At 37.9% G+C, this 25,088-nt stretch overlaps 2 protein-coding genes across 2 annotated transcripts in view; one reads left to right on the top strand and one right to left on the bottom strand.

Moving 5' to 3' along the window:
- Positions 1 to 124: 124 nt before the first annotated feature.
- LOC114464960 (AFG3-like protein 1) lies at positions 125 to 21,522 on the top strand. Its single transcript, XM_028449647.1, has 16 exons — positions 125 to 423; positions 1,305 to 1,389; positions 3,931 to 4,007; positions 7,008 to 7,157; positions 7,930 to 8,001; positions 8,912 to 9,036; positions 10,836 to 11,103; positions 13,328 to 13,465; positions 13,536 to 13,689; positions 14,846 to 14,953; positions 15,066 to 15,191; positions 16,216 to 16,326; positions 17,565 to 17,680; positions 18,327 to 18,527; positions 18,641 to 18,835; positions 20,136 to 21,522. The coding sequence occupies exons 1-16, from the start codon at positions 292 to 294 to the stop codon at positions 20,358 to 20,360; spliced, it is 2,283 nt and encodes a 760-aa protein (XP_028305448.1). The 5' UTR covers positions 125 to 291; the 3' UTR covers positions 20,361 to 21,522.
- Positions 21,523 to 24,583: 3,061 nt separating this feature from the next.
- LOC114464959 (voltage-dependent calcium channel subunit alpha-2/delta-4-like) overlaps positions 24,584 to 25,088 on the bottom strand; it is a 77,715-nt gene continuing 77,210 nt past the window's right edge. The window contains exon 39 of the mRNA XM_028449646.1: positions 24,584 to 25,088. This exon is cut by the window's right edge and continues 240 nt beyond it. The gene's annotated coding sequence lies outside the window, so the exon portion shown is untranslated.

Below are 25,088 nucleotides of genomic sequence, written 5' to 3'. Positions count from 1 at the left end.
ATATCATTTATATACAAATAATTTAGTATAAATTAGTACGTTTAAATTTAATAAACCACTGTATTTATATAATAATAACAAAAATGGTTTATTTTTTAAATAGTTGTTAGCAGGCGTTTGAAGGGAAGCCTGTCCGACCTTTACGTCAGCCTCCATTGACATTATGAAGCCTGCATTGTTACTCAATGGCGCCGCTGTTGTTTAACGGTGGTTTACTTGTGAACTGGGGTGTCTAACTGGACACTTGTTCTCCCTGTTCTTCATCCACAACTTGCCCACGACACGGGGAGGATGTCCCAGCTGCTGAGGCTTCTCTCGGCCGCTGCTCTGCCTCTCCGCCGCGCTGGAGGAGTCCGGCCTCGGCTGTCAGCGGTGACCGTGGGACAGTGCTTCACCAGCGGACACAGGAGCCGCACTGCCCCGGTACTTTTAAAGTCAGGACATTGATATGATGTGAATGTCATTTAACCAGGGTTGGGGTCAATTAACATTTTCAGTTACAATTGCATTTTCAATTACCCATGTTCACTTACAAATCAATTACGATTACATTCACCAGCATTTTTTCCCCATTACAGTTATTTTTTATCCTCAGAAAGTCAATTAAAAATACATTCTCAATTACTACAGTTCAATTCTAATTAATCACAATTACCGATCCTGAAATAAATAAAATAATAAAACTTAACCTTCCTCTTTAGCTAGCTTTCTGTTAGCATCACTAATTAAAGCGGGTCCTAAACCAGGTGTAAAATACACTAAAAACAAATATCTATCATCTCATTTATTTCCTATCTGTTGGTTACCTTGTTAGGCTTCATAATCAATTGAAATATAGGTTTTTATATTTTTGGTGTGGGCGTCTGAGCCTTTTTTTTGTGTCAGTATACTCTTAGATTTACATTTTTTAACGGTAAAATGTGGGAAAGCTTGATATGTAACATATTGTAATAATTGTTAACTACAGATGTGTAGAACTGTACATAGAACTGTAACATGGTTCACAATTTTTGTATAATTTTCATGGCAATTACAATTACAAAGTCAATTATCTAAACTCAATTACAATTTAATTATGATTATGACAGCAACAGATTATTAAAATTACAATTATAATTATGCCATATTTGTAATTAATTATTAATTACGCGATTACAATTATAATTGACCCCAACTCTTCATTTAACTACAAGATAAGATAACGTTGTTGGACCATTAATTTCCGTTTATATAATTTCCCATCAATAATCAGAGGTTATTGTTGCTGTTATTGATCCTAATTAAAACTCTGTGTTCTTTTACAGTATGTTTGTCTCTCTCCTGCTGAATTACTGTCCTGTCGTAGTTTCCAGTCAGCTCAGCGACTCTTCTACTCCTCTGAACCCAAAGGTGAGAGCTGCTGTTCCAACATGAACTGATCCTCATTAGTTTAACGTAGCGACAGGTACGAAATCCAGTAGAAGTAACACTGATGCTGCCGTTCAGATTAAAGTGGAGTTGAAAACAATATGTAAACATTCAGCATCTTTATAATTAATTGATATTGTTTAGTATTGCTGCACATTATTCATATATCGCATATGATGAAAACTGAGTATGGCTCTGCCTGATACGTCAAAGTGTAACTACAAACACTTCAGTGATGTTTATTATACGCCTGCTATGATCAACATCCTATGAAAGCCCGTTTCCACCCCTAAATAAATAAATATTTGTCATAGCTAAGAGTTAGTAAAGTTTTAACTGTGAGATAGAAAGTCATAATTATGAGAAAATTATTTTTTAAATGTAAATTTGCAAAGAAACATACAAAAATGTGATGGAATCATTTTGCAATAAAGACTTATTTATGTACTTTAACTAGGGCTGGGAGATTTTGCCTAAAAAAAAGTCTCGGTTTTTTTTTAAAGAAAAATTTTGAGTTTTGATTCGATTTTCTATTTTTTAATGCACCTAATAATGACTGCAGACATCAGATATATTGTCAAAAGTGCAACTTTATTGTTGTGATTGTGCTCAGGAGTTAAAATGCATAGAACAGTTCCAAAATAAAAAGTAAATGAGGTTCTGTCATTCAACAATTTCAAGCTCAGGTTTAAGCAAAGGTGCAACAGCAACTTCACAGTAACTCAAATTTTCTGATGAAGAAATCAGATAACTACATATTTTACAACATTACAATTAAAAAAACCAGTAAACTCTACCCTTAGCATCTCAGCATAGTGCGAATAAAAAATGAAACATGCCTGTGGCACACACATATAGCCTACTCAAAGGGTAAACAAAGAGGGGGCTGGCCCACATCGCGCTATGGTAACCAACAAGGACAGAACGTGAAAAAGTAAAAAAAAAAAAAAAAAAAAAAAAACTGTGGTGGGAAAAAAATGAATAATAAAAATATTATTTTTTTTTACTCGAATTTGCAAAAAAAAAAAAAACGTTTTTATCTACAAGTTTGATGAATTGATTAAATCGGTTTTTAAGCCCAGCCCTAACTTCCAATATTTTCTACTCTATTAACCATGTGTTGAATTCTAACTGAATAAACAGCCAAAATATGTGTTTTGAATTAATTATTATTCAAAGTGTCATTATAAAAAATTAATAACGATCAGTGTTGTAGACTGCAGCAATTTCTCAGTTTGCATCTCATAATTATGACCTTACTAAGTCATAGTAAACAACTGTTGAATCAGAGTTCATTCAGTAGTTGATCCTTTTTTGGCATCAATGAATAGTGCAGAATAGAAATGATCATTAAAACATTAGTTCAACTGGAGTAGATAAACCCATAGCTTCTCTTTGCAACTATATAATCATTGATATGTGAGGTACAACTAATGATGATGATGTGACTAAAGGCTGGGATACACTGTGCGATTTTTTTTATTTTTTTTTCAATCGTCGTACTCAGCTCCAGCTCAAACTGTGCGACTCGTGCAGAGCCCGAATGTGCGCAGCTGACAATGCATGATCTCACACTATACGGACCGACACTCTGACACGATCTGACTCCTCACACTGTGCGTTCATACACGACACGTCAGGGTCTTGTTTCTGGAAATGCAACGTACAAATTAGAAGAAGAAGAAGAAGAACTCTGAAGCGTCGCCATTAAAACAGACGAAGAAGAAAAACCCAGAAGTGGAGAGACGCTCACAAATCTCAGCAAAAAGAGCTTTAAAAAAGAAAAGACAAAGATGTGATGAACCAGGAACTGGCTGGTAAGATGTGGGCAGTACAGTCCGTCTATTTTACAGCGGTCCGACTGTGTTCACACATGTGCAGTGTGAGAGTTTACGGTAAGCCGGTTTGTGGCACTGCTTCAACTGTGAGATACCCTCACGAGGAGCGACTGGATTTCAAACATGTTTGATTTCCTTACGACCTACGATTGGTGATTGGGAGCTGATTGTTGAGGTGTTAATCGCTTCTCGTGACCCCATGTATACTACACGATATTTCGCAGAGACTCACACGATCCCACATAATAGACGCACGAGTTGAAAATCGGCTCAAAATGGGCCAAAAATTGCACAGTGTATGCCTGCCTTAACTTTTTTATTTGAGAGATGATGAATAGATGACCCTTATATGAGCATGTGTGTGTTATCTTGAAAAAGACCAAACAGATGCTACATTTGTGGAATATTTTGAGTGTACTTTTTTCCATCAACATGGTGACATCACAACATGCAAATTTGATTATAGAATTCCCTTTTTTTTTTCCAATCATGCAAGTTTAAAGTTAAGTTATTATGGATCATAAAACATTGTAATAAGTAATATTATCCCATCACAAACTTTAATCCAGTACGAATATTTTCCTCATTAACAGTATGACTTCAGATAAAACCACTATGAAACTACAGCTTTTGCAAATCCTGATTCGTAGCATTCAAAGGGCTAAAGCAATGTTTGGGATTTCAGATGAAAAAGGAGGAAAATCAGGTGGAGGGAAGAAAGGAGGAGGAGGAGGAAAAGACTGGTGGAGTCGGATACAGAAGGTAAAACACTGACATGATGCCCAATGAAGACAGTTTGGTTTTAAATCAGCTTTCATATTTAGTCATCAGGGATTCTCCATCAGGTTCACTTGATTACATAAGGCAGTGTTTTTCAAATGGGGGTACGTGTACCCCTAGGGTTACACAATGGCACTACAGTGGGTACTTGAGAGAGAGAGAGAGAGAGAGAGTTTGGAAAATTAACAAATAAATTGTCAGTCTTGGTCACACCCCAGGCATGATATGACCATAAATGATAAAAACTATAGAAAAAAAATATACTCCACTAAATCAGTGTTTTTCAACCCTGGGCTTGGCACCCCTTCTGGGGTCACCTGAAATTTCTGAAAAAATAGATTTTTGAATCTTTTTTTAAAGTTAAAACAACACACAATCTTAAACAACTGTATTTTTGTACTTTCACTTGAAATATAAATCTAGTTGAACTAAAATGCAGTAAAAATAAATATGAGCTCAAACATTATCAAAATCTAATTCTAGAAAAAAAATGTATTTGGGGTTGTCAGAAATTCTTTATCAAAATGGGGTCATGATCCAAAAAAGGTTGGAAACCACTGCACAAAATAGAGACGTGGGTGAGGGCGATGGGATGGAAACTCGTCACGTGGAAAATGAATCCGGGTTTATGGCTCCGAAGAGAAGAAAAAGGAAATGGAAAAAACAGTTTAGGGAGTTGCTTTCTTCCGATGGGACAGAGATTGTGAGGTAATGAACATGTGGTGAAACACGGGACCTGTGGAGGGCAGCAATACCCCTTCGATCCGTCTAGTCTGCCGGAAATTCAAAAAGAAGAAGATACTGTTTCTTTCCACTTATTTACCAAATTAGATTCTTTAAAATGTATTATCACTCATTTATTCCATCATTATGCTCTATAATTTGTTTTTAAATAGTATTGAAAGCAAAATGTTGTAGTCATGCAAATGGGGTACTCTGATTCAGAAATAAGAGAAAGGGGGTACTTGAGCCTAAAAGGTTATAGAACCACTTTGTTTCCCACACATGTCTATAATATTCACCCCAGTGTGTGGATTATTCTCTGAAAAAGATGTTCTCTTTGCTGTTTGAGGTCTCTGCTCTCTTTGCTCAGTCATTCAGGGTGGGTGCCATTATTATTATTTTTATTCCATTATAATTTGTTGCACTTCATAATGTTGTGGAAGAAGGGGTGGGAACCTCTTGGTACCTCACAATACGTTACGCGATACAAAGCTCACGATAACGATTATCTCACGATATGACGATACTGCGATTATCGATATATTGGTCAGAAATCAATCTACGATAATCTATGACATAACAAGAAAAAAAAAGATTAAGTGAAAAAAATTAAAAAAAATTATTTTATATCTCTGAAAGACAATAAATTGAAAAAGTGTCCTATGAACAGTGGCACCATTTTAGTGCAACATTTCTATAAATAAGTGTCAACATACCAATGTAAATGAATAAGTATCTCCAACAGTGCTTTTTGTAAACAAAAAATAGGGTCTTTCTTACCAGTGACACCATTATAGTGTAATATTCCAGTGAACAATATATTGGTTCCTTCAACAAACAGTGACAACATTTATGCGAAGACGTACCTGCACATTTTAGCGAAAAAGCACATCGATAATCGATCGTGCGGAAAAAAAATTATCACGATATATCGCTGTATCGAGATATCGTCACACTCCTAGTTAGAAGTTAAGCGGAGGAGGATTTATTAGAATACCTGCACTGAGTTACAGACACAACACAAGCCAGCTGGTGTTTAGAGAGAGTTTAGCTATTAACCTAAACCACCCTTGGACTTTAGGCTACTTTCATCATCAGTGTATCACTATTAGACCCATCACTATTAAAACAGTTAACAGTGTTTTTTTTTACTCAACCTTCAAAGAGCATTTCTCAAAAATTGGTTGAAAACAAAGCAGTCATGCACATACAGTATAGATAATATTTAACCTTTTTTTTGTTTTTTATATTGTAAATAGTAGACGTGGTATCGTGTTTTTCTGTCGTCAGTCAGTTTAATGTTTGTCTCTTTGTGTGATGTTGCTTAACTGTATGTTATATCACATTTACCTTCCTCAGAACTAGGGATGTCCCGTTACAACTTTTTCACTTCCGATACAATACCGATATTGCAGCCTTGAGTATTGGCCGATATCGATCCAATACGATATCAGCACGAATCATACATTATTTTATGACCTATTTTGTAGTGTGGAATGTTAGAAAAGACTTGATCAAGTGATGTTATTCAAACAGAGAACAATAGTCAGCAACAATAGGTATAAGAAAAACTGACCCATTTATTATTAACCAATTGGTTACATACATTTTAACCTTCAACATAATATCTACAGTATTCTACAACTGAATAAATATAATATAATGTATATTAGAGATTTTAGATGCAGTCCGATAAAATCTGATATTCGTTTTCTGGCTGATATCGAACCGATATCTGATATGAATATCGGATCGGGACACCCCGCTTAGAACAATGGATGAAATTTAGCTATTGTGCTAACTCTGGCATATTTTTGTTGATGTTGTTTGCTGACACATTGATTAATATGCAATGTCCTAATTCAAATAAATAAATAAAATGTTTTTAATACATATGGTCTTTAAAGTTCACTCAAATTTGTGTTTTATATTTAATACTTGTATCTTGGTGCATTTTGCGCATTTGTATGTGATTTAAAATGTTTCTAGAATATGATTTTGTCATACGAGACAGCGAAGAACTAATCTTGAATGACACACTTCTGTCAATTACCAATAAACTCTGATCTAATTATCCCTGATAGTTATTTTTAGTGCAATGTAAACTCTAAATTCTGTATTTTTATCTCTGATATTTCAGCTGAACAGTCGACCGTAAACAATGTGGAATAATGTAAATATAGTTGATGTCTCACTGAAAGCTTGGCAGGAGATGCTCAGTGTCTTACAGCTAACGTGTGTGTATGTGTGTGTCTTCAGGGCGACTTCCCCTGGGATGAGAAGGATTTCCGTTACTTGGCGGTGACTCTGGCTGGACTGAGCTCAGTGCTGGTCTATTATTACTTCAGAGACAACGGGCGAGAGATCAGCTGGAAGGAGTTTGTCCACCGGTACCTGGGCAGGGGCCTGGTGAGGCCCCCGTCACACATCACACTCTATTATTACTATTATATACTATTTCTATAATTCCTCTGGAATTTGATTAAACGTCAACATAATTTGTTCCAAATTAACAGAGTGAGAATTTACGTAGAAAAACACATTTTTATCTGTATGTCTTTTATAATAATTTTATTAATACAGAGGAAGCACCAATAAAATTTTTAAGTCATTTTGAATGTTTTCAGGTCATATTTGTACCGGACTCGTCAAAGATTCAATATTTATAGAATAAAGCATGTTAAATAAGAGACTTTCTATTTACATTAGTATCTTTGGTTGTTAAGTTTATTTTCTCTTCATACAGAAAATGCACATTAAAATTAATTGGATTTAGATTTACATATTACAAAAGCATCAAACAATCATCACCCAAGTGGAACAAATAGCGGCGGAATAGGTTTATGTTGTTTTTTTGTTGTTGTTGTAAACTTTGAAACATTGATGGCAATTGAAAAAATAATGATGTAACACTTTACAGTCAGAGCTGCAAATAGAAACACAGCAAATTATGAAAACAAAAACGTTGAAATGCAGTCATACCTTTGCCCTGGTTGATAAATTCCTCTGAATAAAAGTATCTGGAAAAGGAACTAATGAGATTTTCTCTGACCAGTTCCTAGAGGATGTTTTCTTTACTACTGCTTGTCTGAACCAATCAGAGCAATTTACCGCTGATGGATTTTTATCATTTTCTAACAGTCAGATCTGTGTCAAATCACACTCTTTGCTGCTTGTTCAGGTGGAGCGGTTGGAGGTGGTCAACAAACAGTATGTGCGAGTCATTCTACTGCCTGGAGCTGATGCTGAAGGGGTGAGACCAGGCTTTCATCACAGGATAAGAAGCTAAACATGCACTGGAAAGAATGCTAGAATGCAGTGGTTCCCACATTTTTTTTCGTTGCTCACTCCTTTGGAGAATGCACATCACATATTTTACAACAAAAATAAAATTACATATTTTAGAAGAGTATTTCAATAGTTCTTTGTGTGCAAAGAAAAATGTAGAAATTCCTCCCACAACCATGTCAGGACATCACACCCCGCAGTTTGCAAACCACTGCTATAATGTCATTCATTATTATTTATTGCATGCAACGGGACAACTAACAGTATTAAATATTATCAGTGACATGTTGATCTGTCATCACTTCTTTGTTATTTAAAGTGTTTCTAGGATGTTAAAAGCCTTTGCATTTGATTTTTTTCCCTGACATGTTATTGCATGTTTTCAAAATGCTTCCTTTGATTTAATCCGAAGTCAGTAAAACTCTCCCATCCAAATATAAAGGCCCAAACTGACCCAATCTCCTTTAGTTTTATAGATGCAAGCATGAAATCCAAAGAACTCTTTAACCTAGAGTGCAATTCATGTAATTCGATGATGGGGATGGAACATTAATCAAGATAAAAAAGATAAAGATAACCTTTATTAGTCCCACAAAGGGGAAATTTGCAGAGTTTCAGCTGCAGTTAAATAGGAAATATATATATATACATGGGCCTGTACACAGTACAGATAGAAAGAGGGAAGACGTGGCAAAAAAGGACATTGCGCAACAAAAACAATAAAAAGCAGAATATATACATATACACACTAACGTTTTTAACTGTTCTGAATTGTTTCCAGAGCGTTCTTTCAGTTGCACAGAGATCTTATTTTCTCATGGTGTGTGTAGTTTTAAAAGATGACTGATTAATTGATTGATTATTATTATCCTCAGAGCTATGTGTGGTTCAACATCGGCAGCGTGGACACGTTGGAGAGAAACCTGGAGGCTGCGCACATGGAGCTTGGCCTGGAGCCATCACGTCACGCTGTTGTAGTCTACAGCTCTGAGAGTGACGGGTGAGTTTAGCACGTGTTAATAAGAACTCCCATCATTAGGGCCCAATAGCATCAGTCAAAGAGGCACCAGCTGGTACAGACTCTTGATTTGACATTGTATACCAAATGTTAATCAGTTCCCATTGGATAGGGAACATACTTAATAGTTATTAGCAGCTAATGAAATACCCAGGGTTGGGGTCAATTATAATTGGTAATTAATTGCAATTATGAAACATGTTGCTGTAATTTAGCTCAGATAATTGACTTTGTGATTGTAATTAGCATGGAAATTCTGTCAATTACAATTTAATTAAACATAAAACTGGGGAACCATGTTGCACTTACAAATAAATAGTTAATAATTATCTATGTTTCATATCAAGTTTTACCACTACCTGTCGGTTGTCTTGAGGATCATTTTACCTTTTTTAAAAAATATATAAATTTAAATCTAGAGGTATAGTCTGTTGTCTGGAGTTTTAGCCCTCCGTAAAGTGACTTTCTGAGCAGTTCTAAAAACGGGCTGATTTGCGGCCTACTTATGCATATTCATGAGTAGGCGTGTCTGTAGACGCTGACTCCACACAGTTGACTCCACGCTGACTCTAGTTATTGTTTTCAGCCAAAAAACTGCACATTACAGTAAAACACATGGCTATTTAAGCGGATATTGTGATTTTGAGTCAAACACTGTTTAATTGATATGTATGCGTGCCGTGCGGCACACAAATCAAAGTCCTTACTACAAAACTGCACCTTGATAATGATGTGCCCCGGATTTCACCATCTATCATTCACAAACACAGCCAGACCCCCTCCTTTCCGCTTATCGCTCTCCGTTGTCCTGTCACCGTGTAAAAGTTGGAAGCCGTCCAATTCCACAACCGAGTCCGGTGTTAGCGCTGTCAGCCACGACTCTAAACATCAGCAGGCTCCCCTTCCATAAGTCCTTTTCATGCCGGTTTAGCGCCACTAGCTTGTCCATCTTATTGGAGATAGATCTAACATTCCCCATGATGACGGACGGCAGGACAGGCTGATATCTTCTCCTGCTTGCATTTAATTCCTCAGTTCACGAGGGATGTCGGGTCTCGCTGCATAGGCTGGCGTAGCATTAGTACGGAGTGCTGTCAGTTGATGGGTGTAAACAATGTGACCGTGGTTCCGAGCAGAGACACCCGACTTGATCGCAAAGCAAGCAGCAGAAAAAGTAGTGCCCTTTGGGCGTCCTGCAGTGCAGTTTGCATTTACATATATGACAATAAAGTATAATATATATTCTATATTAAACTGCAGTGTTTGTTTTAGCTGTAATATAGTTTCAGAGGGAGGAGCACACATTCTTATAGGGTAGGGTAGGAGGTGCGTATTATTTCCACGGTAGGAGAAGAGAGGATTGTCAGGAGGAGGAGTTTCCTGTAGGTGACATCAGGTACGGGGAAAAATCCAACTCGCCTGGTTGGATGAAACAGAACTTTTTCTACGTTGGCCCTCTGAATGAGGCTAAAAGAATGTACAGTATATCACTGTAGCAAAACAATTATAAATTGTTTTTTCATCATACCTCCCCTTTAAAGGCTCAGTAATTGTGATACATTGTGATTTAACTTTAGTAATTGAGAACATAATTGTAATTGGCTTTCAGGGGTAAAATATTCATTGTCATTTTAAATTTAAGTGGAAAAAACGCAAGTCAACGTAATTGTAATTCAATTGTATATGAACTTGGATAATTAAAGACGTGACTGTAATTTAAACCCTGTAAATACCTCTAGGCTAATCCACCTTTACTGATAAGAGCTCATTCTCTTCTTCAGCTCTTTTCTCATGAGCATGTTCCCCACCCTGCTGCTCATCGGCTTCCTGCTCTTCAGTCTGCGGCGTGGGCCCATGGGAGGCGGAGCGGGCGGAGGCAGGAACCCCTTTAGTATGAGCGAGTCCACGGCCAAGATGATGAAGGACAACATAGAGGTCAAGTTCAAGGACGTGGCCGGCTGTGAGGAGGCCAAGGTGGAGATCCTGGAGTTTGTCAACTTCCTAAAGAACCCACAGCAGTACCAGGACCTGGGAGCCAAGATTCCCAAGGTACACACACACACACACACACACACACACACACACACACACACACACACACACACACACACACACACACACACACACACACACACACACACACACACAAGTCCGATATTAGGCAGATTTGAAATGGCTGCCTAAAATTTAGTTTATCCAAAAATTTCAAAACACACACCTTGCATCGAGACAGAATGGATATGTTGGTAATTTATTATTATTATTATACATCAATTTTATATAGTGCTTTTCTGGGTACTCAAAGTCGCTTTACAATGAAGGGAGCAGTGTACCAGAACAACTTCTGTTCTTTTGGACTGTACTGGGACTTGAACCGCCGACCCTCCGGTTCCCAACCCATGTCCCTACAGACTATGCCACTGCCGCCCGAAATTTGTTTTTAACAATGATTTATTGGTTTTATAAGTGGGAAAACTTCCAATTGTTGCCATGAGAGTTAAAGGTGCAGTCCGCGACTCTCAGAGTCCCTTCTCAGAGGAGCTAACAAGCTAACGTTAGCCAGACAGCAACATCACAGTAATATAACATGCTCTGTTAAAATCATATTACTGCAGCACTTCTCTCTCTCTATGTTCACACACCTCAGCAGCAGCAGCAGCAACAACACAGTGTCACTTACAGCAGCTCACACGGAGGATGCTGCGCATACATGAACAACACATGCACTACAGAGTTCTAGTGTAACAATTACAAATCAAACATAATGTAAATCAAGCAGCAGTAATTACCTTTCAAGCAGAAAGTCACCAATTCCATCTTCTACTCCTCCAGCCCCAAGAAAGGGGCGGGGACTGTGAGCAACAGCTGTCAGACAGTCCATCAAACACAATCCTGGCTCTGATTGGTTCTTTTTGCTCGGTCGTGTGCATTCTGGCAATCTACCAAAGGCTGCAGGAGCAGCAGGGGGCGGGGCTCAATGAGACGGTTTTTTTCACACAAACTACTAGATTGATGTAAAGCTGTCCTTACATAGTGACAGCTTTAGCAAATATGACAAAAAGTCACTTTTATAAGGGTCGCAGACTGCACATTTAATTACAAAATGCTGTTAAAAAAAAAAAAAAATCCAGTTTTTATTATAAAATTCAGATAATTTCCAAAAATCATTACAATCTACTGTCAAATGCTTGGCTCAGTTTTTGATAAATCAATCTGTGGATTGTTTGTGTACGACAGTCTGAAGATGTGCTGTAGCAGGTTTGGTGTCAATTGAGCAAAAGTGGTTAGAGTAGATACATTTTATACGTTTTACAGTTTTTTGGAGAAAAAAAAGTTTTATAAAATAGGTTTGAGTGTACGAAAGTTGTTCTGGTATTGGAGCTACATTTTGCTGAAGGTTGCAAATATGTAGCATATGTGGTTGATTTGATGTGAATTTTCATAATTTTGAACTTTAAAGATTCCTGTTGCGTCACCTTTAGGATGATTTGTTTTAGCAGCTGAACTGAATTTTTTTTCTGCAAAATTTGAAGGAAAAAGACAAAGCCTAATTACGCTCTTTAATTACTCATGACGGACTGTTTCTCATTGAACTATTCTTGGGAACTCTGTATAAAAAATGTAAAATGTGGGTTTGCTGACATGATGGAGTACAGTGTGACTGTTCTCTGTAAATCATTGATCAGCCTGTGACTGTGTGCGCGCAGAGGTGAAAGTAAGGGATTACACGTTCTCATATTACTGTAATTGAGTTGCTTTTATGGGTACTTGTACCTTTTTTAGTATATTTCTAAATCAGTAATTTCACTTAAGTATGTTTTAATAGAAGTAAAGGGATTCATTACATTTCTACACCAACCGTTACTGTGCCAAAACAACAGTGAAAGAAGGTTATTTTCTCAGTTCTAAAGTTTATTTTTATCATTTTTATTTTTTACTTATACATAAGCATTTGGCACCTTATCATTCATTTGCATCTTCCTCTTCCTTTTTAATTTTATACATGAGATGTTTACTGTATGCAAGGGAACCGTGGCAAGATTTATTACCAAAAATAGACATGGAGGATGAAAGAAACTAATAACTTCTACTTTGAGTTTTATTTAATTAAGCTACTTTTTACTTGTATTTGAGTATTTTATGTAGGACTAACTTGTACTTGAGTACAAATTAAATCAAGGAACAGTACTTCTACTTGAGTAGGATATATATATATATATATATATATATATATATATATATATATTTACACCTCTGTGTGTGTGTTATCCAGGGAGCCGTTCTGTCTGGACCTCCCGGCACAGGGAAGACTCTTCTGGCCAAAGCCACGGCCGGAGAGGCCAATGTCCCCTTTATCACCGTTAACGGCTCAGAGTTCCTGGAGATGTTTGTGGGAGTCGGCCCTGCCCGGGTAAGTGACGCCTACTCACACGTTGCTCTGCACAGAAACCCCAGGTCTGAACAAACTCTCCACTCTGAAGGTGAGGGACATGTTTGCCATGGCGAGGAAGAACGCCCCCTGCATCCTCTTCATCGATGAGATCGATGCTGTCGGCAGAAAGCGTGGAGGAGGAAACTTTGGTGGTCAGAGCGAGCAGGAGAACACGCTGAATCAGTTGCTGGTGGAGATGGATGGTAGGCCTCAATCACAGTCTGTAGCTGCGTTTCCATTAGCCTTGGAAATTCGCAAAATTTAAATAGCGAAATAAAATCTGGTAATGAAACGCCTGAATTTCAAAGAAAACACTCAAATATCACTGAAAAGTTTTGACGCTTCCATGAGGAGGAATTTCAGACATTTAAATATTGAAATGTGTCACAAAAGTGCTAAGGAAACACTTTCTGCCAATACATGTCACAGAATGTGACATACACGGTCACATGACCACTTCTCTCCGAGAAAACATGGTGCGGTACAGAAGAGGAGATCGGGACATTTCTTAGGTTTGCTGCCACATTAGACGTAAAACAACAAAGGGATACAGAGTGTACGTCTTCCTGTGTCGAAGTCTCGCGGGATGAGATTTTACGGGAGTTACGAGGCTCCTCCCCCAAAGCAACCTTCAATGGAAACACGTTCAAAGCTCAATTATACTTTGTCGACATTTAGAAATATTGCTTTTATTTGTGTAATGGAAACACAGCTTGTGATTGTTTAGGATAAAATATTACGTCAGCGATAAATATACAAATATATGAGTAGAGCAAGAAATGAACGGCTGCAGGAAACTGTAGGAAAGCAACATAGATTAACTGAATTACACCCAAGGGTTGCATTACTAAAAAAAGTACATTCTGCTTAATTTTATTTTCTATTTTTACTTTCCACAGTTTTATAATGTTGCATAAATCTACAGTATATGCAGACATCATTATCATTGAGGCTTAGGGATGATATAAAATGTTTTTGTGTTCAGTTTATTAAAGACCAAGTGGTGCAGACCTGGATTTAAAAATACATTGTTATCTACAACTTAAAAAAGGTATTATTATTACTGTTATTATTTTTTGCACTTTAGTTTATATTCACTTTGAAACTGCATGCTGGGAAAGCTGCAATCCAGCTGTTGTAATATACACAAACCAATGTTTTCTGCTTTAATCTTTACTTGAAACAAGCCATGTGTAGAGGAAGTAAATAAACTAACACCTCTGTATTCTACTCAGATTTTTTAGTAAAATATTAATATAACAAAATCCTTTTTTTTTTTTTTTTTTTTTTTTTTTTTTTTTTTTTTTTTTTTAAAGTTAGTTTTTATAGGGAAGTTAATCACCTTTTTTATCTTGGCAGGCTTCAACACGGCGACCAACGTGGTGGTGCTCGCTGGCACCAACAGGCCTGACATCCTGGATCCTGCTCTGATGAGACCCGGACGCTTTGATCGACAGATTTACATAGGTTTGGTTAACTTAGTGTTTGTTGGGTGTACTGTAAACATATTGGCAGCCATTTGTCCTTTAAATATGCAGATAGAGGCCCTGGAAGTCATACTGTATTTTCTATTTCTTAGGTCCACCAGATATCAAGGGCAGGGCGTCCATCTTTAAAGTCCACCTGCGGCCAATCAAATCCGACCCCAGTATGGACAAAGATGCTCTGGCCAGAAAGATGGCCGCTGCCACACCCGGATTCACTGGTACTTCCTGTTTGATTCTCGTCCCCTTGAATATAAAAGTTCCTCACTTTTTACTCCTGTGGCTTATTATACTGTATGTGGGACTTGGTTTCTGTTTAAAACAGTTTAGGCTGAGAAATCATTACTATTTCCAACACATTTGTACAATTAATTCACTTTTACAATTAATACACAAGAACTAAAAAGTGTCTGTGTTGGTTCCTCCTTCTTTATCCAATAATTCCTGTTTTTTCCCATTAAACAGATTTATATCAGGATGTTTTAGCCAATGATCTGTGTGCAGGGTTGAGGTCAATTATAATTGTTATTGCGTAATTGGTAATTCATTACAACTATGACGCAATTATAATTGTAATTTTAAAAATTCGTTGCTATCATAAACATAATTAAATTGCAATTGAGTTTAGATAATTGACTTTGTTTTTGTATTTGCCTTAAAAATTTAAATAAAAATTGTCGATTATATTTATATTACTGGGAATCCATGTTACATTTCTACACATATGTAGTTAACAATTATTAAAATGTGTTTATATCAAGCTTTCCCACATTTTACCATTAAAAAACTGAAATGTAGAGGTACACTGACACAAAAAGGCTCAGACATCCACACCAAAAATATTAAAACCTATATTTTCATTGATTATGAAGCCTAACAATGTAACCAATAGATAGAAATAAATTAGATGATAAATTTTTGTTTTTAGTGTATTTTACAGCTGATTTAGAACCCGTTATCATTAGAGATGCTAACAGAAAGCTAACACTAGAGGAAGCTTCACTTGTATTATGTTTTTTATTTCACTCAGTAATTGTGACTAATTGTAATTTAACTTTAGTAATTGAGAACGTGATTGTAATTGACTTTCTGAGGATAAAAATTAATTGCGATTTAGCTGTAATTGGATAAAATGCTGGTAATTGTAATTGAACATAGGTAATTCAAAACGTAATTGTATCTGAAAAATGTAATTGACCGCAACCCTTGCTCTGTCTGTGTCTGTGTTTTTTTTTTTTCCTCCAGGGGCCGACATCGCTAATGTGTGTAACGAGGCAGCGCTAATTGCTGCCAGACACCTCAACCCCTTCGTCCAGGCCAAACACTTTGAACAAGCCATCGAGCGCGTCATCGGAGGTCCGTGAGCTTTCTGCTGACTCACTGTTTTCACTTTCAACCACCATCACTATTATTGGTGACCATAGCACTGATGCATTTAGTTTATTATCTCCTACACCGTTTGTCTAATATTGACAATTAAGCTATCCAAACGTTCCTGGCATTTATGCTTGGACTTTTATAATTTGTAACTTTTAAACTTTTTAAGTTATTGTGTGTTGAAATTTTAGTTTTTTCAATCTTTAACCCCTTCATCCCCAGTCATCTTTCAACTGGTTTTGACCATTCAACCTTTATCCTGTTCAGCTACTGCCTTCAACACATTTCAACCTTATTGCTAACATTCAGCTATTGTCAGGTTGATTAATAGTAGCTTAATGCTATTGCTAGGCTAATACTAGGTTAGTCCTAATGTTAGGTTAATTATATTGCTAGGTTGATGCTAATGCTAGGTTAGTGCTATTGCTATGTAAATGCTATTGCTAGGCGAATGCTAATGTTAGGTTTGTGTTAATGCTAGCTAATGTTAATGCTATGCTAATCTTGGGTTAGTGCTAGTTAATATGTTAATGCTAGTTAATACTATATTATTGCTAGTTAATGATATGCTAATGCTAGCTAATACTAAGTTCATGTTAGGTTAAAGCTTGTTACTGCGAATGCTAAGCTAATGTTAGGTTAATGCTAGTTAATGATATGCTAATGCTAGCTAATACTAAGTTAATGATAGTTACCGCGAATGCTATGCTAATATTAGCTTGTTGCTTGTTAATGATTTGCTAATGCTAGCTAATACTAAGTTAATGTTTGGTTAATGCTAGTTCCTGCAAATGCTATGCTAATGTTAGGATAATGCTAATGCTGACTAATGCTAGTTAATGCTAATACTAAGTTAATGCTAAGCTAATGCAGTGCGACGCAGGCCAATACATGCATCCTGACTTGCATTTTTTTCAGGAAAAGCAAATATTGTGGTTAAACTTCCTTTTGCAAAATTGTGATTACATTTGGCTCCGAATTTTAACAAAAGCCTGGAGGAAAAGATGAAGATTAGGACTCTATAGAGGCAAAACAAAGCAGAAGTTTACTGATACGATAACATTCCCAATTAAGCTTTGTTAAATGACACAATACAAGTTACTAATTTGACATGTTTAACTGATATGGATGCATCAGTTTAACTGTAATACACCTTTTTATATAAAGTGCTTTGTTTGTAATTTTGTTCTCTCCATTGTGGCTCTGTGTGTTTTCAGGTCTGGAGAAGAAGACTCAGGTTCTGCAGCCTTCAGAGAAGAAGGTTGTAGCTTTTCATGAGGCTGGGCACGCAATAGTGGGCTGGTTCCTGCAGAACGCAGACCCTCTGCTCAAGGTGAGGGGAAAAATACTAAATACACTTAAAAGAGTAACTAAACCCCTGCTTTCTCCTGACCTGCCACAAGGACAGAAAGAGGCTCCTGGAGCAGTTAAGACACGACCAGTCTTAACTATAAAATCTCCAATCAACAATCTATGCTATGCTAACTAGCTACTCAATATACCTCTCTATTCACTCTTCTCTCAATCCAACCTACTCACCACAGATTGTAGAGCCCACAAGTGATAGTATTTATAAAAGGGGCGGGGCTTACAGTGCTTGTTTGTGACGCAAGATGGTCCAAAAACATCACATCCTCTTGTTTTCAGCCAGAAACCAATTGTAATAGCCTGGTTGCAACCCATAGAGGGCAGTCACTGTGATATTTTACAATTAAATATGACAAATTGAAATACCAGATTCAATCAACAGCACTACTTCATACACTAATACATTTATATTTAGCAGAAAAAAGTGGTTTAGTTACTCTTTAAGTTTACTAAACCTCAGAAACAAAACAAGTTTATTATCGTGCTGCTGTCCTCATGTGGTCATTTGTTTTGGGGAATCCAGAGGATTGAGTTGTATGTGTTTAGAACAATCAGTGCAGATCCTTCCTGATTCCTGCTCCAAGTATTAAGACAATGTGTGTGTTGTGCAGGTATCCATCATCCCTCGGGGGAAGGGTCTGGGTTACGCTCAGTACCTCCCCAGGGAGCAGTACCTGTACAGCAGGGAGCAGCTGTTCGACAGGATGTGCATGATGCTGGGGGGACGCGTGGCCGAGCACGTCTTCTTCGGCAGGGTGACCACCGGAGCTCAGGACGACCTGAAGAAGGTCACTCAGTCCGCCTATGCCCAGGTACACACGCACGCACGCACGCACGCCCCGGGTGTGATCAGACCTTATTAATCAACCCAGGACATAATTTACCTCCGTGGTCTCAGGTACTGACTGTCCCTCACTGACTACAGGTGGTGCAGTTTGGGATGAGTGAGAAGGTGGGACAGGTGTCTTTCGACCTCCCCCGGCAGGGTGAGATGGTGATGGAGAAGCCGTACAGCGAGGCGACGGCGGAGCTGATCGACCAAGAGGTCAGGGATCTGGTGGAGCGCGCGTACGCTCACACCCTGCAGCTGATAGAGGACAAGAAGGAGCTGGTGGAGAAGGTAACAAGATCTTTACTGATCATATATTATCACCAGGCATCTGACAAACTCACATTAAAGCTGTGGTTAAAGGTGTGTGCTGTTAACGATATAAAACCAGCAATTATAGATACACTTTGTGCATCTTTTTGAATTTAGTTTTTAAAGAAATTGGTAGTAACAATTTCTAACTGATGGGGCTGTACTATGAAGCTGGATGGCTCTCTGTTAGCAGGCTTCACCTTACCAAACATTTTCCATCAGAGAGCCTCTGCTTCACTCTGATTTCAGCCTGGCTACGTGCACGCTCTTGTGACAGGGGTGGAGATTGCAGCGTTCAATCACAAACCTGAAGAGACTGTATAGAGCAACTTACGTCACATCGAGGAATAATTATTTAAAAATATGAAGAATTAAAATCCATAATACAAGCCAAAAAAAAACCTGTTGGTGCATAAAAGCGTGAGATTATTGGCAGCGCTCTGATCAGTTTCACTTTATTAAGTCACAGATGTGTTTCTGTTCATGTGCTCCTCTATTTATCACACACACTGGGATGAGAACACATTGTTTCACTGTAGTATGTTTTTGCTTGAGCGAATTATGTTTTCCATCCGCCCATGAGGAGCGTGTCCGACACAGGTTCCATCAGCTACTGTAGATCAGTCCATCAGATATAAATCTATATTTTTCCTAATGGGTTTCATCATTAAATGAAAGGATTTATCCATTAATATTCTTTCCTAAATGCAGCTGTCAGATCTGCACCAATCAGGATCTTCTAACAATGTCCAGTTCATTTTCCAATAGAACTGATTGGTCAGGAGGCGGGACTTTTGTACTCGCTCAATTCTGATCCACTTCATAGTTAGCCTAAGTTAACATGGTGATTTAGCTTGGTAAGACATCATAGTACAGCACACACCAAATAAATCTCTAAAGTTAGCGCGACAAGAGGAAATCTAGCTTCGTAATACAGACCCATAAAGAATAGATCTGTTCCTGTAGAAGTGAAATGACTAAAAGTTCTGTAAAATGAAAACTACAATGGCTGAAAAACATCTTCTCCTTGTTTGGAGGCTTTTTTTGTCTGTACAGCAGCTAAAAGTGACATGGATAGTTTTTTTTGTGGCATTATTTCACATGCTCACATGAATAATGCCACAAAGTAGGACTACATTCATGTGCGTCTGATGAAATGTGCACCTTGTTGTGAGCATTTAAAGGCTGATGTTGTAGTTCCTGCATGCCTCAGGGTTCTTTTAGGCCCACTTTGGCACATCTGTAAGAATCCTCCGTTTGGCGGTGCTGCTCTCCACAGGTTGGACAGCGTCTCCTGGAGAAGGAGGTGCTGGATAAAGCCGACATGCTGGAGCTGCTCGGCCCGCGGCCGTTTGAGGAGAAGTCCACCTACGAGGACTTTGTGGAGGGTACGGGGAGCTTCGAGGAGGACACCACCCTACCAGAAGGCCTACGGGACTGGAACCAGGAGAGAGAGACGGAGGAAGAAGAGACGAGCCCCCCCAAAAACAAACAGGCTGTGTAACGGACAGGGCAGCTGTTAGAGTGCAACACTCAGCTCTTTGTTTCCTGTCTCAGGAAAATAAATGAAACCTTCCAGCGATCCAATCAGACGACTCAGCATCCCAGTTTCTCTCTCAGCTCCCACTGGTCAACGAGGTTTTTAGGTTTGCCGCTGCTGAAGCAAACACAATGTGAAATGTGTGGAGTCAGAAAGGTTTCTCCTAGAATTTTAACACAAAGAGAGGATACGACACAGACTTTACTCTTCCTCGGCTGATTGGAGAGTCTGAGCTGAACTCTTATTTATTAAAGAAGAACCAGACGTAACACGTGGACCTGCTGCAGAATCTGTGTAACAATAACCTGACAGTTGGTCTCTGCTCCTGATTTAAATCCAGGTTTCCTTTTTAGATCAGACCCCGGCAGTGCTTAGGGCTACCATAAAGAAACCCCATTACAGCGTGAGCACACACACACCAGGGGCCACACACACTGGTCTGATATGTGGTCGTGTACACACACACACACACACGTTCCCCTCCATGTGCTGCTATGATCAGCTTTACAAAGCTGAGAGAAGACGTTTGGTGCAGCTCCTCCATCACGACGAGTGCCTTTAACGTTACCGTTTTAAGTTGCCCAGTTTTCCCTTCACTCCTACTGCTGCTTCCTCTGGATGAACCAAAAACCATCTGTTATTTAATCAAAACGCTGCAGCACAATGAAGCTCAAGGTTCAATTCTTTTGGAAAGTGTTGCATCTGTTTTAGCAGGAAAAATATGAGTAGCTCTTGCACACGCTCAGGTCAGAGTAATCTTAACTTTGTTACAAATAACAAACGCATCACTGCTTTTTTAAGCAGCGATGCGTTTGTTGGTTCATCATCATTCAACAGCGTTTTACCCTATTGATGATGTGGTGTTACAATAGTCATCCTGCTCTGCGCTGAAAGAAGCAACAGAACCTCAGAGTCAGTCGTTAAGCAGTTTCTTCTCTTATTTAGTGTCAAATCACTGACGAAGGCTTTTTGGTGGATATTTTAATACAACACAGATTCATTTCCCAGGTTTAAAGTCTGGTCTAGTTTATTGATCTCTTTATTTCTTGCTGTAAATTGTAAGAGGAGTCAAACGACTTTCAAAACAAGACTTTGTAAAAACCAGATAATAAAATCTTGTTGAAAAGTAATCATGTTGCTTTACTGCTTTTGTTTAAGATCAGCTGTTTTTTCAGATGCTGTTAACCCGTGGAGCACCTTTGGAGATCAAATGTGTACTGTTTTTTAAATTCTCAATGTCTTATTCAATTTAAAGACTAATTGTATGAACTTTGACCAGGAATTTTCTCTTAATATGTTCATAATTCCATGATAACTTTTATTGCAACATGTAAAGAACAGGAGGTATGAAATGCACCGACACTCTTTGTTTTTTTTACCAATTTGGTATCATTGACTCCCATTATAACCACATATTTTGGATGTACTGTTATCCTCACATATAACAGTGGTTTTCTCATAAATACCTAATAACTGTAAGCCTCTACCTTCAAAATACTAAATGCACCATATTTTTCTTGAGGAAAAATGCACAATTTGTGTTTTTCTCATTGAAGAAAACATGTTTTTATGACAAAAAGGTCAAAACTTTATTTTTTTTTAAAAATATAAATATGAAAAAAAGTTATATTTATGGTTAGGCCTGAAGTTGTTGAAAAGATCTGATGTGCGAAAAAATATTCATACATGACCTTTCTATTACTTTTATGAAAGGTACTGTTTTGGTACCTACTGTATGCTCAGTGTAGGTTTTTTTCTTAATAAATGCTCATAACTCTAAAATTAATGATGCTTCAAAATTAATGTTCTTATCAATTATTGACCTATTCAAAGCTGTAATAACTTCGTACCAAATATTCAATTTTGCACCTTATTTTTTTGGGGGAAAAAAATACATATTTTGTGTTTTTCTTAAAGGAGACATATGCATTTAAGTCCTTCCTTTTTACATATAAATCATACAGTTGTGTCTATATAAAGCGGAACTGCAATGCTTGTGTCTGAATTCCTCATTATTATAGCTCCACCCCTTTTCTACCCCTTTTCTGATGTGCTTCTGAGAGCAACTCGTTTTGGTGCGGTCTCTTTAAATGCAAATGAGAGCCTTCATACCCCGCCCCCTCTTCAGGTTGCAGAAGTAACACTGGGTTCAACTCCACCCTGTTCGGCCATTTTTGTAGTTTGATAGAAGAGATACGATTATCTAGCGGTGCAGAAAATGTTTATTCACACGTTATTTACAAAATGTCAACAACAGAAGACTTGTCCATCCAGCCTTACATGTTCGAGCCAGCGTCGGACCCGGCGGAGCGAGATGAAAATGAAGATGATGAACCTGCAGAACCCTAACAAGTGAGCTAACACAAGCACCGAGCTAACGTCACGAAATGCATTTTAATACAGTCTTTTTGGAGACAAAAACGTCAAAATGAAATGACTAATGAAAACTTTAGACTTAAATTAAATCACGTAGGCCATATCATCAAGGATCTAAAACGAGCACACAGCGCTAACATAAGAAGTCTGAAGACGGTGCAACTGCTAATGCTAACAAAACAATGACAGGGACGTCTTACATCACACTTTTTAGCGTTATTTACAGCTTACCGAAGTGCTCTGTTCATCGTCTCCAAAGATAGAAGGAATTGAACCCTCAATCAGACAAAGTCTTTGGCAAATCCTTCTTTATACTGGCGGAGGTTGCAGAAGCAGTCATCCTTGAAGTGCTTCGTGCACACAAAAATGACCTTACCCACAGATGTGGGTACATTTCCGTGAAAAATAAAAGTCAACCAGGCACTTTGAAAAGGTTCTGATGCTGGGAGACGGTGTAATGAAGCGTGTGGGTTACTACATCCAACAACCCAACATTTTGACTTATCCTCTCGTAACTTCGGCATCCTTGAGCTTGGACTACGAAATAAAAGCGAGAAATAAAAATGGCGGATTGCTCGAAGTGTTGGACCTGGAGTTGATGTACTAATTTGGCAGTTCCGCTGCAAATACTGTGATGTAATAGTTCAAAAAACGTAATAGAGAATAGAAAAATTGAAACGGATTAAAAAATATGACCAAAACAGAATATAAAGATATCAACAGAGCACCTGAAGAGACTAATATGAACTTTTCTGCACTTCTAAACAATCTAAATATACAACAAAATGCATTTAAGGGCTAAAAAAGTGGATTTAACATGATATGTCCCCTTTAATATCAGTTTAACGCTTTAATTTATTCTTTCTGACAAAAATGTATTGTTGGTTTGTGGAAAGATCACATTCACGTATATTGTACATTCCTGTTTAAATTAACCTGTTAAGTTTGATAAATGTTGGCACCATTTGATGGAAATCACATCTGTGTAACATTTCTGAGTTGCAATAATTTATATCAAAAAGTTTTGTTTTCCTTTGAAAAAGTTTATTGGTTATGATTTATTACAATGATTGTACGTACAAATCTGAACAGTTGATCTTGTCAAAGTTCCAACCAAACAAATGGTTGTACATCCATATTTGACTGGAGTATCTATCACATGAGTAGATTATTCAGCCACTCCTTTAGAGCCTTTAAATGTTAGCATCACTTTATTATGACTGTATATCTGTGTGGAAACCTCAGACTGGGGTGGACTGGGACACAATTCAGCCGTGGCATTTTCTGTCCGTTTTCGGTCCACGTAGAAGCCGTTATTAAGTCAATGGTGCTCAACATGTGGCTCTTTATGTCTTAATTTTAATGATTATTCCCCCAGAAAACCTTAAAAAGGCGAAATCTTTTAGAAAGTGTCTATTTGTACTGTTGCCGTACGGACAACCCCCGGTGCTATTGGTACGGTTACCGAAGTACACGTACGTAGCGTGTCAGGGTTCGGGTTAAGTTATAACCCAATATCGCAACAATTTTTAGGGATAGGGCTAGGGTAAGGTTTAGTCTTATTCACGGGTCCGAAACTGACCTATCACATGACCTAAACTGGCCAAATAGGGGCGCAGCGTACGAATGTCAGTATATTGATACGGCAACCATACGGATAGTCACTGCCAACTTTTTAACCCATTTTTACCTTTTTCCTTTGGCACTTTTGCAACTTCTTGTCCCATTTTGGCCTCTTTTCAAAAAGTTCTGACACTTTTTTCAGACTTTAGCTACCTTTTGACAATAAATATCCCTTTTTTACCCTATTTTTTGTGCATTTTGCAAGTTCTTTTTGACATGTTTATCCAATTTTTGTCCTTTCTTAAAACATTTCATCCAAATAAGCGAAACTTTGCCCAATTATTACCACTTGTTTCCTTTTAGTCTGCATTTTACCTCTTTGTGTTCTACATTTTCGCCCTCTTTCACTATTGTTTGCCACATTTTGCTCATTAATGCTTCTTTTTGCCATTACATACCACCTGGTTCCTCTTTATTTGCCCATTTTTTTTTGGCCACGTGTGACTGTTTTCGTCCCATTTGAGTCACTTTTCACTCTTTTCTTGCCACATATTTGCTACTTTTAGGCCATTTTTGGTCACCTGATCCCATGTCTGTGTCCAGTGGACCGGACCGGCCCACCGAGATGATGCCACATGGCGAGTCCACCCCTGGCCTCAGGTGAAGCTTCCTGTTCCTGTTCACTGCAGCGTAGAAAGGCTACATTTTCGGCTGGGAACCATTCATTTGTCCTGAAGATGAGCCATTGATCCA

The sequence above is a fragment of the Gouania willdenowi genome, chromosome 6 (assembly GCF_900634775.1).
Source record: "Gouania willdenowi chromosome 6, fGouWil2.1, whole genome shotgun sequence".
NCBI lineage: Eukaryota > Metazoa > Chordata > Actinopteri > Blenniiformes > Gobiesocidae > Gouania > Gouania willdenowi.
The sequence above is the reverse complement of the archived record's forward strand: the minus strand, read 5'-3'. Positions and strand labels throughout refer to the sequence as shown.